Source organism: Oncorhynchus nerka, linkage group LG13 (genome assembly GCF_034236695.1).
Source record: "Oncorhynchus nerka isolate Pitt River linkage group LG13, Oner_Uvic_2.0, whole genome shotgun sequence".
Taxonomy (NCBI): Eukaryota; Metazoa; Chordata; class Actinopteri; order Salmoniformes; family Salmonidae; genus Oncorhynchus; species Oncorhynchus nerka.
The window spans coordinates 85,307,867-85,323,539 of NC_088408.1; the positions used below are offsets into that span (position 1 = coordinate 85,307,867).

Below are 15,673 nucleotides of genomic sequence, written 5' to 3' on the forward strand. Positions count from 1 at the left end.
CATTTTGAGCCTGTAATTGAACCCATAAATGCTGATCCTCCAGATGTTTATTTATTTAATTTCAAAAAATGTATTTCACCTTTATTTAACCAGGTAGGCCAGTTGACAACAAGTTCTCTTTCACAACTGCGACCTGGCCAAGATAAAGTAAAGCAGTGCGACAAAAACAACAACAGATATACACATAAACAAACGCACAGTCAATAATACAATAGAAAAATAGATGTACAGTGTGTGCAAATGTAGAAGAGTAGGGAGGTAAGGCAATAAATCGGCCTTAGAGGTGAAATAATTACAATTTAGCATCAACACCGCAGTGATAGATGTGCAGATGATGATGTGCAAGTAGAGATACTGGGGTGCAAAAGAGCAAGTGGATAAATAACAATATGGGGATGAGGTAGTTGGGTGTGTTATTTACAGATTGGCTATGTACAGGTACAGTGATCAGTAAGCTGCTCTGACAGCTGGTGCTTAAAGCTAGTGAGGGAGATGTGAGTCTCCAGCTTCAGAGATTTTTGCAATTCGTTCCAATCATGGGCAGCAAAGAACTGGAAGGAAAGACGACCAAAGGAGGAATTGGCTTTTGGGGTGACCAGTGAGATATACCTGCTGGAGCGTGTGCTACGAGTGGGGGCTGCTATGGTGACCAGTGAGCTGAGATAAGGTGGGGCTTTACCTAGCAGAGACTTGTAGATAACCTGGAGCCAGTGGGTTTGGCGACGAGTATGAAGCGAGGGCTAAGCAACGAGAGCGTACAGGTCGCAATGGTGGGTAGTGTCTGGGTTGTGTGACTTGCAGGCCTGATTTTCTTAACACCACTGTGTTAAGGTTTAACTAAGCCATCATGTAATGTATTGTCATTAATTAAGAGTTTAATTTTAAAGGCTGGTGGAACAGTTCATAGAGTGTAAGGGTTAGGAAGAACCTTTAGATGATCAAAGGGTTCTTGGTTGAATCATTTGTAGAGGGTTCGAGGAAGATTGGGATGCCATCTACTTCTATTATGCCTTTGAGATAATCCCTAAATTACTGTGCTTCTTCTTCTGCTTCTTCTGCTTTGTCTTCTTCTTCTTCTTCTTCTTCTTCACATGCACAATCTCTTTTTCCCTCCCTCTCCTTTTCCCTGCTGCATCCAACCACTACCCTATCTGCAACTCATGATCACAGAGCAGACAGAGCATGTTTCCATGGCAACTCCAACATGTTGGTGTCACTTGTATAGGCCTAGGTGTAGAGAGAGAAAGGAGAGGAGAGAGCGAGAGCGAGAGAGAGAACATCTTTGGGGCTCCATAGAGTTATCGAACATTCTGCTCTGTTAGGCTACATCCACAAGGGTTCCAGCATGCTGCTAATTAGCCTGATGTCATTTATTGTTTTTTTGTAGGCACTAACTCCGCCATGGTTCATTGGACCAAGCCTATGGGGAAATGAATGGAATTTTTGTAGGGTTTTTCAATTAATGCCAAAAATAAGTTGTGGTAAAAACAGGTTTAGGAGATCATATAAGTTTTGTTCTATGAGATAATCTTCATCAGTTAACACTTTTTGTGAGTTTTGAAGCATTCATTTTATAAAGCACATAAAGGCCTCATAATGTATTAAGGTCACGTTAACTGATTGATATTATCTCATAGAACAAAACATAGAATACCTCCTAAGCCTGTGTTAGCCTCAGACCTTATTGGCTGAACAAACTCATTTTCGGATTTTAGGACTACAAGCTGGCAAGCTCTATAACAAGAACCCAGAGTGACATGGCACCCCTTAGTGTCTCTGAAGCACCATAGTCATTATGCACCATCCCAGTCAAGTTGATTTTCTAGGCCTATCATTTCTAAAATAATTTAACTTATTTCCAGTACTTTTGACTGATAAATGATAACAGAAGCAAATGCAGTGTCTTGAGAAAGTATTTACACCCCTTAACTCTTCCCACATTTTGTCGTGTTACAGCCTACATTTAAAATGTATTACATTTAGACTATGTATCAATGATCTACACAAAATCCACCATGATGTCAAAGTGGAAAATGTGTTAAAAAATGTTTACAAATTAATAGAAAATGAAAAGCTGAAATGTCTTGAGTCAATACAATTCAACCCCTTTGTTATGGAAAGCCTAAATAACTTCAGGAGTAAAAATGTGCTTAACAAGTCTGATAATAAGTTGGATGGACTAACTCTGCGTGTTTAACATGATATTTGAATGACTACCCCATCTCTGTATCCACACATACAATTATTTGTAAGGTCCCTCAGTCGAGCAGTACATTTCAAGCACAGATTCAACTACAAAGACAAGGGAGGTTTTACATTTCCTCACAAAGAAGGGCACCTATTGGTAGATGGGTAAAAATGTAAAAAGGTAGACATTGAATATCTCTTTGAGCATGGTTAAGTTATGAATTACACTTTGGATGGTGTATCAATACCAGGGGTTGGAACCAAAAATAATTTCCAATCGTTTTTGTTCTGAACAGAACCATTAGTTCTGAACCAGTTCAAACCCCCAAAAAGTAGTGGTTTATATCAATCCTTTCTGTTCCTTTTTAAACCTCTGAATTCTACATTTTTTGTATGTTTAGCTCAACATTAAATTACTTCACCAATGGATAGAGCAGTTTGCTATGGAGCGGGCAAGCTATGTACATGCAATGGACAGACGTTTAAACTGACATTTTGCGGGTGAGGAGAGTGCTGGGCATGAAGCACTGGACATCTTGTTTTGTGGGACTGGAGATTTTTTTAAATGCCCAGAACATAAAACAACATTATTAACCGGTCCCCATGCTTTAAAAAAATAACGGTTCTGTTCCAGAACATTATAGATCACTTTCGTTCTCGGTTCAGTTTTCGGCCAACTTCCCTGAACCGTTTCCATCCCCTGATCAATACACCCAGTCAGTACAAAGATATAGGCGTCCTTCCTAACTCAGTTGACGGAGAGGAAGGAAACAGCTCAGTGATTTCACTATGAGGCCAATGGGGATTTTAAACCAGTTGCAGAGTTAACTGGCTATGATAGGAGAAAACTGAGGACGTATCAACAACATTGTAGTTACTCAACAATACTAACCAAAATGACAGAATGAAAAGAAGGAAGGTTGAACAGAAAATATTCTTAAAAATGCATCCTGTTTGCAATAAGGCACTAAAGTAAAACTCCCAAAAATGTGGCAACTTTTCAATAGACACTTGGAAACAAATGTACCTTTCAGCAGGGCAATAGCCTAAAATCCAAGGCCAAATATACACTGAGTGTACAAAACTTTACTTTCCTAATCTTAAATTGCACTCCCCGTTTTGACTTCAGAACAGCCTCAATTAATCTGGGCTTGGACTACAAGGTGTCAAAAGCATTCCACAGTAATGTTGACTCCAATGCTTCGCACAGTTGTGTCAAGTTGGCTGGATGTCCTTAGGGTGGTGGACCATTCTCGATACACACGGGAAACGAGTGTGAAAAACCCCACTGCATTGCAATTCTTGACACAAACCAGTGCGCCTGGCTGTCAGAAGGTCAGTGTAGCTGATGCATGAAGTCAGGCGCAGGAGAGCAGAATGAGTGAGCAACGTACTTTATTCAATAAGGCACAAGGTAACAATTACACTTGACATAAATAAGATGGTAATGATGACGCACGGGTGAACACAGCACACGTCGAAATAAACCAGCCATACACAAAAACCTAACTGAACAATAAAATAATCCCGCACAAACCCATGAGGAAAACAGAGGGTTTAAATACAGGAACCAATCATGTGAAATGGAAAACAGGTGTGTGAAAACAAAGACAAAAGCAGAGGAAAAAGAACAGTGGATCGGCGACGGCTAGTAGACCGGCAATGCCGAGCGCCGCCTGAACAAGGAGAGGCACCGACTTCGGCAGAAGTCGTGACACTGGCACCTACTACCATTCCCCATTTTCCCATTCACCCTTTGAATAGCACACATACACAACCCATGTCTCAATTGTCTCCAGGCTTGAAACTTATTTAATCTGTCTCCTCCCCTTCATCTATACTGATTGAAGTGGATTTAGCAAGTTACGGGATCATACGGGATAAGGGATCATAGCTTTCACCTGAATTCACCTGGTCAGTCTATGCCATGGAAAGAGCTGTTGTTCATAATGTTTTGTACACTCAGTGTACTCTGGAGTTACTTACCAAGACAACATGGTTTAGTTACAGTCTTGACTTAAATCAGCTTCAAAATCTATGGCAAGACTTGAAAATGTCTGTTTAGCAATTATGCATTTTTAAAACAATAATGGCCAAATATTGTACAATCCAGGATTACAAAACTGTTAGAGATTTACCCAGAAAGAGGTGTCACAGATATAAATGCTGCCGAAGGTGATTCTAACATGTATTGCCTCAGGGGGTTGAATATTTATCTCATCAAAATATAGTAGTGTTTTATTTTTCATGAAATAAAAACATTTTTTGCTGTTGAATTTTTCTTTCACTGACATTACAGATTATTTTGTGTAGATAGTATTACAGAGTATTTTGTGTAGATAGTATTACAGACTATTTTGTGTAGATAATATTAAGGACTATTTTGTGTATATCGTTGACAAAAAGTTACAATTAAATTGACTCCAATATTGTAACACAACAAAGTGTGGAAAATGTCAAGAGGTGTGAATACTTTCTGAAGGCGGGTTGACTCATAACCGTAGTCCCCGCGATATATAGCCTATCATTCTCATATTCTACATTGAGGTTTTTCTTTCATTATTGTAGGCTATCTGCTATTTGGTGCGAAATGCAGAGTTGAAAATAAAGAGAAGGGAGGGACAGAAAAGTCATGTTTGGGAAATAGTTGGTGAAGTGGTAGAAGAGGATGCTAGCAGTGCCAGCTATAGCCTACAGATTCGACTGTCACAAGACAATGACTTCAAATAGGTTTCTGGCACGTCAAGGGAACTGTAACCTACTGTTCAGATGGGTTAAATGAAAACAGAAATCTGAACACTGAGAGTATATCTATAACCTATCACATAGCCTTAATATTAACTCTTGCAGAATTAAGCATTTCTTGCAATAAAATTACACATCAAATGTAGTCAACATTTTTTACTCGGGAACAGGAGTGGAAAAAGATGATTTCTTTATTTCAGCATCTTGAGAGAATGCGAATGCGCAGTCCTCTGTAGAGGGGCTATCTTTATCAGCATTGTCATGACGTTGCCCTCTTTGGGTACAGCAAGCCCCATACCCCTCTCCCTGTCTCCCGCTTGCTTCCTTCAACTAGGCTGCTGTGGTCAGAGAGAGGTCGTAAATTCCTGAGGAGAGGATCTCCTCATGGCCACACAGTATAGAGATAGAGTGAAGTTTCATAGAGAACAAAGGAATTTCTTCCACCTCACAGAACTTGAGGTCCGAGCAACGTTTACGTTCCGGAGAAGGTATTAAGGATCGGTGAAGAATCCAGTTACAAACTGGTCCGTTTGTTACAACTTGGGGAAGCTCATGGGAGACGGTGTGGCAACATTACCATAACGCTGTTTATATAATAGCCTCAGATATGAGGTTTACATCTAATTGTTGTATGAGATGAATGAGTGAGTATGATACTGTTTGTAAAATTGTGTAATGTGATTTTGGACTGTTTAATGAAGGAAACTCCAATTCCCGTTTGAGTTGAACTAAATCAGGGGATCGCCCATGAGCCCAGTTAGGGTCAGGCATCCTGGGACAGCCCTTTTCTGCAATTTCAAATAAAACCCAACTTTGAAAAATTCAAATCAGACCATGTTTTCCTCCATTACAATGGGACAACGGTTGTAGACCATTGCTGAGTTTTTTAACCATACCACGTGGTTAACCTCTTAGACTATCGATACCGACAGAATAAGAACAAGTCGTTGATATTAATTACTAGTCTGCAGCTAGGAATTCGTTATCATTGAACGCGAAGAACGACAACCGCCGAAACATCCATTCTATGGAGAGAGAGAGAGAGAGAGAGAGAGAGAGAGAGAGAGAGAGAGAAGACGAGAACTCTCCAACAGAAACAAACTTTTAAAGTTATTTTAGGAAATGATAACTTTGTAATCTGAATATTTTCCGAATGAGTGAGCGTTCATGTGCAAAGGATTAGCATTTCAATTGTTATAATTATCAACTTTGTAGATTCTCATCTTAGTCGACCCCCACTTTAGCCCACTAGGGCACATTCTCCTATCATTCCTTGTAACTATCTACTGTTTGTTTATGCATTTCTGTGATTGTGTAGTTAGTTAATAAATAAATGATTTAAGACAATTGATGTATGGATGACTCATAGTGAAGACTGGGTTCGTGCAGATAACCAACAATTTACTACGTTTGGAATGAGACTAACATGAGGTAAAGTAAATACTTCATTAATCAGAAGACTATTTGATCAGATATAAAATATCTGAAAAGTTATTTTAGGAGATGGTAACTTTGTAATCTGAATATTTTCCTTGGTGCCCGACCTCCTAGTTAATTTAATTACAGTTACATGATTAATCAGTTTGATCGGGTAATACTAATTACAGAGAATCTTTGATAAAACTAAGTCTTCAATTTAATGATAGTAAAGACACGACAGCATCATATCTGATATTGATAGTATTTCAACTACAATAAATATGCATCCAAGCCGAAATGAAATCTTATCAGAAACAAGTTAGGTCGTTTCACAGCTTTATATATCCTTAGAACCGGTCAAACTGAAGTCATTTGGCAATCGTTCCCGTTTTTTTTGTTAGGCTACTGCATCTTCTCTCCGGTCCATCTTTGCTCGGTGAAAGAAGCAAATATTACAGAAAAAACTTCGGCGATGGCAATTAGATTCATTCTATCTATTTATGATGCTTTTCTGGTTCTCAATGGTTTATTTAGTCTTCTAGGGCAACATACTGTATAATGACAGAAAAGAAGCTGCGTGTATCTAATAATAGACTAGTTGTCTAACACAACCCCCATCAACATGTCATAAATTACAAGCAGAAATCACAAGAACAACAAAAAACGGTCTGCCATTTCTGACTGCAGCCTACACCACATTTTCTATATTAGCGGGTTAGGTTTTGGTACGGGCCTCCGATTTTCACTTTGTCACATATAGTTGCAGATGAGTTATTATCAATTGCGGGCGGGGTGCGGGTGAACGAACAGCTGATCTGCGCACCACTACTGTAGGCCTACATATAGCCTTTGCTCATGTATGGTTGAGTGGCGTAAAAAGCGGCGTTTCTGCCGTGCACAAGGAGGGGCGTGTCTGGGTTGTGTGTGGTTACAGCTGATAGTCGCATCCGCCGCTTCCTCCATCATCATCGATACGACACCGACAGTGGCTGAAGTCGATAATATCGAGAGAGAAAAAAACATCCACTGACCACATCCTAGGGTCCTTCATAACCGACCGGAAAGAGGCCAAGGTTGTTTTCTAACGGACAAACGACCGTGGTGCTAAAAAGAGTACGTATCTTGTAGACAGGGCATACGGGTTTGCTGGGGGATACGGTATACCAGGCTACATCAATGCGGCTCGGTCTATGACAAATACATGTCCGTTTGAGAAGGATAACAATTCCAATCTAATAACCGTGAGTGTTTCGGGGAACGCAATCGATTCAGTCTTGGTGCGATTCGAATGCTGATATAGTCGCGTTGGGATGGAGGGAGGAGTGAGAGAGTTGGATAGAATCGTGAAGGGCGGGAGTGAGAGGAGAGATCAGATCAGTAGAGAGACAGTGTGTTAGGCTGCTACTACAACTCACCACTGGAAGTAAATATTGTAACACATTGACACGGGAGGGGATTATGCCTGTGGCAGGAGCAACTCAATTCAATTCAAAGGGCTTTATTGGCATGGGAAACATGTGTTAACATTGCCAAAGCAAGTGAGGTAGACAACATACAAAGTGAATATATATAAAGTGAAAAACAACAAAAATTAACAGTAAACATTACACATACAGAAGTTTCAAAACAGTAAAGACATTACAAATGTCATATTATATATATATATATACAATGTACAAATAGTTAAAGGACACAAGATAAAATGAATAAGCATAAATATGGGTTGTATTTACAATGGTGTTTGTTCTTCACTGGTTGCCCTTTTCTTGTGGCAACAGGTCACAAATATTGCTGCTGTGATGGCACACTGTGGAATTTCACCCAAAAGATATGGGAGTTTTTCAAAATTGGATTTGTTTTCGAATTCTTTGTGGATCTGTGTAATCTGGGGGAAATATGTCTCTCTAATATGGTCATACAATGGGCAGGAGGTTAGGAAGTGCAGCTCAGTTTCCACCTCATTTTGTGGGCAGTGAGCACATCTCTCTCTCTCTCTCTCTCTCTCTCTTTGTTTCTCTCTTTTTTCTCTCTGTCTCTCTCTTCCTCTCTCATTTCAAGGCATTGAGGGCACCCGGGGTAGTGTGCTGTATGCCAACACACACATTATGTAGTAGGAGAGAGTTAGTGAGAAGGGCTGCACTCCTGCTTCCTTTTGCAGCAATCACTCCATCTAGAATGCATAGTAGATTGAGAGGTGCAATCGTAGCCAGCTGTAACCTGATGTAGCTGTCAACATCTGTAGACCTCTACACAGACACACACAGACACACACACACACACAGACACACACACAGACACACACACACACACACACACACACACACACACACACACGTGTTGCACGCATAAGTAACATAAGCTCAGAAACTATTGTAATGGTAACTGTAAAATTGGATGTTGCATACTACAACACTATTTGACTGGAGCTACACTGCATTTCACTGTGTATAATTGTTCAGATGATCCAACTCCATTCATTGTGTAAATATTACTGCCCCTGCCTTCTTCTTCCATCTGGATGAACATTGTGTGTGAGGGTACTTATGAACAGAACATGTTTAACTACTCTCTCTCTCTCTCTCTCTCTCTCTCTCTCTCTCTCTCTCTCTCTCTCCCTCTCTCTTCAGTGTGTGTGCATCCGGTTCCCCCTTTAACCCATGATGACCCATGCTTCCCAGTGTGTGAGGCAGAGTGACTCTCTGTCCCCCTTAACTTCTCACCTCTGACCCCTGACCCCTCGCCATGGGCAGTGTGGGTAGCGGAGTGGCAGGGGAGCAGGAGTTTGCCATGAAATCAGTGGGCACTAGGACCACCCTGCCCCACTCCCCGGCCCTGTCTCGCCATTGCACCGCTGACCGTAGCTGCAGGACCGAACGACTCCCCCCAGAGACAGTCTCAGAGGGAACCGCGTCTAGTGACGAAAGAGGAAGTGTTAGTATTGGTACCGGGACTGGAACTGGGACTGGGACTGGAACAGACCGGCCACCGGACTTTGACACAGACCATACCATTACAAAGGCATCCAACTGTGACCAGGAGGATCCATGGGTGGGATATGGGAACGGAGCAGGAAGGAGGGAGAGGGAGTGGGAGAGAGAGAGGGAGAGTAGAGGGAGGGAAATGGAGAGCAAAGAGATGGAGAGAGAAAGAGTATGGGAGAGAGAAAGGGAGAGGGCAGAGAGGGATAGAGATAGGGTAGAGAGGGAGAAAGAGCGGGAGAGGGTTGAGAGAGAGAGGGAAAGAGAGAGGGATGGAGAGCGGGAGAGGGTTGAGATAGAGAGGGAAAGAGAGAGGGTGGAGAGAGAGACACAAGGAGGTTTTGTGAGTCTGGATGTATGCAGTAACTTGGTGGGACTGGGGGGGAATGACAGTGGTACTGGGATGACTCCCCACCAACACAGAGAAACTGGAGAGAACAAAACCGACAATCACAACAACCCTCCAACCCACAACCCACCCAAAATCCTGCCTGTCTCTGGCAAACTAGAGCAGGTATGTTCCTCTTCTCAAACAAGTACTGTATGTGTGTAGCTATAGGGTCCTGTGTCTTATTGGCATGTTGGGTTAGCTCACAATTACATCACAGCAACACGTATACGCTGCTGTATCATATCATTGCAGTTACATTATGACTTCATAATTACACAGTTACATAAGTACTTTTTTTTCTTATAACAACTGATGAAATAGAATGGTGAAAAGGTCTTACAAATAATTATTGGCATAGTATTTGACAATGATTTATATTGTCTACTGATTCAAGACAGTAATGTAAAGGCTTTAAAGTGTTGTTATGCTAACAGTTTCCTTTCCAGTTTCTTCAGAACTTTCTTTACTGATATCCCTCTACGCAAACCGTTTTTCTCCCCCTCTATCTCCCTTTCTCTCTCTGCCTCTTCCTGGCCTTCAACCCTCCAGAACAACTCGGGGCTGGTTCGTCCCTCTGCCTTCAAACCAGTGGTTCCCAAGAGCTTTCATTCCATGCAGAACCTCCTTGGCCCAACCAGTGGGGGTGGATGTGAGGGTAGGGGTGCAGGGGGGCAGAGAGAAGGAGGAGCAGGGGGAGGAGAACTAGTGGCAGTTCCAGAGGCCCTCCTCCTAGACCAGGACAGCCCAGAGATGGGCAGATGCCTGGCAGAGGGAGCAGGAGGGGGTAAGGGTAACAGAGGGGTCCATGGAGGGATGTCAGCTTCGGGTAGGAACTCCCTAACCAGCCTGCCCACATATGCAGGCTCTGGTTTGTGCTATGGGCCTCAAGAGGCCCTGGGGTCTCTCAGTGCTTCTACCAGCAATATCAACAGACTAGGGACCACAGCTGGAGCTGCAGTGGCTCGGGAAAAGCTGGAGCAACCAGGCTACCAGGTGGGTGCATTGCTTGCATCCTTTTAGTGCAGTGCAGCTCACCAGTAGCAATTCATGTACATTTGTTTTACTTTCTCTGGGTATCTGCATCTATCCAGTTTGGTACACTATCATACCAAAGCCACAGCAGGAGTGGATTGTATATAAATGTATGCAACTATTCCAGAACGGGCTGAGTGCCTCGTACAGTGACCGCTCCTCTTTAGTAAAGAGCTCCTCGTCCTATCAGCAGCTGAACCACCTGGGGGACACCCCAGCACCCCAACGTCCCACTCCTTCCTCTGATGATGTCATCCAAGACCTGGAGAACCGGCTCTGGGAGAAGGAGCAAGAGGTGAGAGCTGAAAGATCATTTTGGGGTCAATGTTCATGCGTGATTTATTTTCATAGATTTCATGAACGTAGCAATTGTCATTGCTTTGGGTTAGTCCCCAAAATCCTGTCCTCCTCTTCTGTCCTCTTTTTCATCTCTCCTCCCCTTTCCCAGGTGCAGCACATGTGTCGTAACTTGGAGCAGAGCGAGGCCGCCATCGTCCAGGTGTTTGAGGAGAAGCAGCGTGTGTGGGAGAGACAGATGGATGAGCTGGGGCAGAACTACGCCTCTCGTCTGCAGCAGGTGACCACACATTCCACAGCAGCGGTAACCAATAACCCTCTACCAAATGTTGATACTCTCTTCCTCTGTGTGCAGGTGACCCGTCGTGCCCAGCGATCCCAGAATGCCCTGCAGGCCCAGATCACCCGTCTGTCGCAGGACAAGCGACGTCTGCAGGAGGAGATGGCTGCCCTGCTGGCCCAGAGAGAGGATCTGGAGAGGAAGTGTCTGCACTTCAGGATGGAACAGACTGACATACTGCCACGCCTGGATGAGACCAAGTGGGAGGTGTGTTTGTGTGTGTGTGTGTGTGCGTGTGTGTGTGTGCAACTTTGTGAACAGCCTCCTCATAACACTGACCTACTATGTGTGGTCCAGGTGTGTCAGAAGGCAGGGGAGATCTCCCTGCTGAAGCAGCAGCTAAGGGAGAGCCAGGTGGAGCTGACCCAGCGGGCGGGGGAGATGGTGGCCCTCAGGGGCCAGCTGAAGGAGGCCAATTCCCAGCTTAGGGACCGGGAGGAGGCCATGCTGGGCCTCAAGAACTCATATAGCTCCAAGAGCTTGGAGCTGGAGAGCTGCCAGGGAGAGCTGAGGAGGACGCTGACCGAGGTACCTATACCCTGTTAGGTTCTTATTTTTCAGTAAATATCCCACGGACACTAGAGAAGCTTTAACCAAGTTTAATTCTTCCCAAAGGTGCTGTACAGCTGTAATCAGACTGCAAAAATGTCTCTCCATCACAGTTATATACATCCTACTTAAAACACGCCCTCTTTCCAATCCTTACAGTTTATGCCCAACTGGAAGAAGGTAACCAGATACTAAACCCTGATTACTCCCTTAAGGGGAACTGACCTCACCCATCACCTCCTGACCTTAACCCCTACTTCACCTAATCCACAGATATCCATCTGTCTTCCCTATATCAACACGTCGCTCGCCTCTCCTCCATCAAACACATTCCAACGCCTTCTGGCTTTCTACAGAGGACACTTCTGACATAAAACCCATTCTTTTCCACTCTTTCTATGGAAGTGAAACTGAACCATGCACACACATATTGACAGACTCATACTATTCCTCATTCCCTTTGTCAGGTGTCTATCCTGAGGGAGAAGCTGGGTGTGTTTGAGGCTGAGGTGCTGGGTCTTCAACAAGCTCTGTGGGAGATGGGCGGAGGGGTTGATCCTGCCATAACCCAAACCCTAGGAGCTGTGGGGCTACTCCCACCCTGGGGGGCTCTCTACTGCCCCCGCACTCCCCCAGAGCCCTCGTCCACCCCTCTCACCCCCACCTCAGATGCCCTGCTCAGCCTCCAGAGTGACGAGGCAAAAGCCCAGAGGCAAGAGGTGCAGAGAAAAGAGAGGCAGCAGCGTGAAGAGGCCCATTGGCATGACATGCAACAGCGCCAGGAGGCCCACCAGCGCCTGAAAGCCCATCTATATCAGGAGGCTCATCTCCACCAGAAAGCCCAACTGCGCAAGGAAGCTCGACTTCATCAGGGGGCCCACTTGTGTCAGGAAGCCCACTTCCAACAGGAAGCCCAGCATAAGTGCCAAGAGACCCAGGTGGAATCAGGGAACCTGCGTGAGCAGCTGGATCAGCTCCAGGGGACCTTACGTCTAGAACGTCAACAGAGAGAGCGCCAGGCCTTTAGTTTCGACCAGGAACGAGACAGCTGGATTGACGAGAAGGAGCATGTGCTGAAATACCAGGCACAGCTTCAGGTCAGCTATGTGGAGACTCTACAGAAGAACCAGGCTCTGGAGCAACAGGTGGGACAGCTGGGGTCCAAACCCACCCCCACCCCCTCATCCTCCAGCTCCCCTCCCCCACCACCGGGCCTGTCAACCTTCCCTCCAATGCCCTCAGTCCCTCTCCCTGCTCCCCTTGCCCTAACCCTCTCCCCACCACCTTGTGAGGACATGAAAGGTTCCCCTTCCCTCCTCCAACTGCCCACCCCCTGGGCCGGACCCTCACGTCTAGAGAGGATAGAGTCCACTGAGATTTAGAGAGGCTCCATTTTATTTAATATCAACTTGATTACAAACTACACAATTGGATAGACTACAAGACAGATTAAACTACAACGCAGAACTGCACAATATATAGTGAAAACAACCAATGCAAACTGAACAGCAGAGAACCATAGTTTAGACTATGAACACAAACTATAAAGAGCATAGAACTACAAAAAAACATAAACTGAACTGCTACACTGTAGAATGCAATATAAACTATCATTGACATGGTTTAGGTTAAATATTGAAATTCTTTGCCTTTAATGTAAAGTATCCAGGCAGTCTTGGTGGGAAGCAGTGACACTTAAAGGGAAGCAAGGATGGCACCAAAAGTTTCAAGACAATAACATTGTAGCTTGATAACGTTATTCCTCTGGAAGGTTTAGTGCCAACCTGGAGGGTAGTTTGCCAAATTGCATGTCTATGGTAATGAGACATGAGGTCAGGAGATAAGAAAATCATATTTTAAGGAGATTTTAGATGATAATCAAGAGTGATGTTTTGGAGAATGTGCTTGTCTTTGGCATTTCTGGGGTGATGATACTCTCAGGTGTGTGCGGGGATGTTTTTGGAGACAGTGGTTAAAATTGGGGATGAAGACTCACAAGTATTTTTTAATATGAGGAAATTAGGAAAATAGTGGTAAAGTTGATTGGTAGTTGGTTGGTTCCGTTTCAGAAAATATCCTCAAATGGCTTGAGATTAAATGTAATTGACTCTGAATGGTTCTTAGTGTGGGGCAATTGGAGAGCCTGGCTCTCTGACACTGCAAAACGTCTGCGGTACCTAAAGATGAACACAAGGGGTCAGCATTAAGTTGTGGCAGGGCTAGAGCCCAACTGATTGTATAGGTCCACTGATATTATCTGCCAATAGTGGCCTTTTAACACTATATTGGTATCGTCCGATAACTCCAACGATAACCGATATTCAAGAAATAGTGTGAAAGAAAAGGGAATCTAATGCATATCTGTACACTTGCAGCCATTCTCATGGTGTGTCATTATTGTCACAATGTATGAAATCAACATTTGAAGCATAGTTATTAGACAATTTTGGATGGCTATTTAGGAGAATTCAGTGTGGAAAAATTACACTTTTTCATATTGTATCGGTATGTTTTGCGGCCCCAAGCTCTTGACAGGGCTCCCCACCAGCAGAGAAAATGACTTGAAAATGACTTTATTCCATGGTCTGGGAACGAGACAAAGCAGCACGCTGGCTTTACTCTGATATTGTTGTTATTTATACTTTCAGATAATGCTTTTATGACCAAAAGTGGGATGAGAAAGTGACAATAGTGAGCAGAAAGAGAAAGGACAGAGGTCAAACTGCCTTCACATGTAAAGATAGACGAGTGAGAGTACTGTCTCCAGGCCTTTTAAATCAGCAAGGCTGGGTGCACATTTTTCAAAGTGGGATTCAGCTCATAGAGTTAGAGAGCCACACAAAGAAAGACATTGCCTTCCCTAGATATGGTTCAGCTTTACTGCACTATGTCCTGCTGAGGAGGTCAGACAGAATGTGGACATGTTTATTCCAGTATATCAAGATAGTAAGACACTACCTGTGAATATTTTTTTTAAGATAATTGTGACTATTATCATCGTTATTATTCTTGTGAATCGGCAGAGTGTTACAAGCTTTTCTTTATTGTTTTTTTTTACTGTATATATGAATGCTATATGACTCTACTACATGGTACAACCACATCAACCATCTCCAAAGGAATTGTTTGTTGACTTTTAATGTTGTTGATATCAGTGTAATTAATATATTGTTTTAGAGAGCGAATTGTTATTTACATTTTTTATATTTATGTTACTGTAATGGCTTGACAAAAGTCTTTCCTGGCTAAATCAAACTGAATCAATAAAGATGCAAGTAAATCAACATGATTTAGTCTCCAGTGCTTGTCTGTAATGATTAGAATATCAATACAAAGGAAATAAAATGCTTCTCTCTTAAATATATACAGTACTTACATAAATATGGATGTGATATATCAGCCGGTATATATCAGTCAATATACACTACCGTTCAAAAGTTTGGGATCATTTAGAAATGTCCTTGTTTTTTAAAGAAAAGCAACAACAAAAAATGTCCATTAAAATAACATGAAATTGGTCAGAAATACAGTGTAGACATTGTTAATGTAAATTACTATTGTAGCTGGAAAGAGTTTTAATGGAATATCTACATAGGTGGGTTCGATTACAGGCTGAAAATGGCCAGAAACAAATACCTCTCTTCTGAAACTCATCATGCTATTATTGTTATTGGAAATGAAGGCTTTTCCATGCGAGAAATTGTCAAGAAACTGAAGATCTCGTACAACGTTGTG

At 43.0% G+C, this 15,673-nt stretch overlaps 1 protein-coding gene across 1 annotated transcript; it reads left to right on the forward strand.

Annotated features, from left to right (window-relative positions):
* Positions 1 to 9,599: 9,599 nt before the first annotated feature.
* Positions 9,600 to 15,222, forward strand: LOC115140309 (leucine zipper putative tumor suppressor 3-like). Its single transcript, XM_065026797.1, has 7 exons — positions 9,600 to 9,843; positions 10,270 to 10,713; positions 10,880 to 11,047; positions 11,201 to 11,329; positions 11,405 to 11,596; positions 11,687 to 11,917; positions 12,406 to 15,222. Exons 1-7 carry the CDS (start codon positions 9,733 to 9,735, stop codon positions 13,318 to 13,320), a joined length of 2,190 nt encoding a protein of 729 aa, XP_064882869.1. The 5' UTR covers positions 9,600 to 9,732; the 3' UTR covers positions 13,321 to 15,222.
* The last annotated feature ends 451 nt before the right edge of the window (positions 15,223 to 15,673 follow it).

Bases quoted from the DNA above. Each gene is read 5' to 3' on its own strand.
- LOC115140309 (XM_065026797.1), top strand. From the start codon at position 9,733: ATGACTCCCCACCAACACAGAGAAACTGGAGAGAACAAAACCGACAAT. The intron at 11,048-11,200 runs GTGAGAGCTGAA...CCCCTTTCCCAG, and splicing joins TCTGGGAGAAGGAGCAAGAG to GTGCAGCACATGTGTCGTAA. The intron at 11,330-11,404 runs GTGACCACACAT...CTCTGTGTGCAG, and splicing joins ACGCCTCTCGTCTGCAGCAG to GTGACCCGTCGTGCCCAGCG.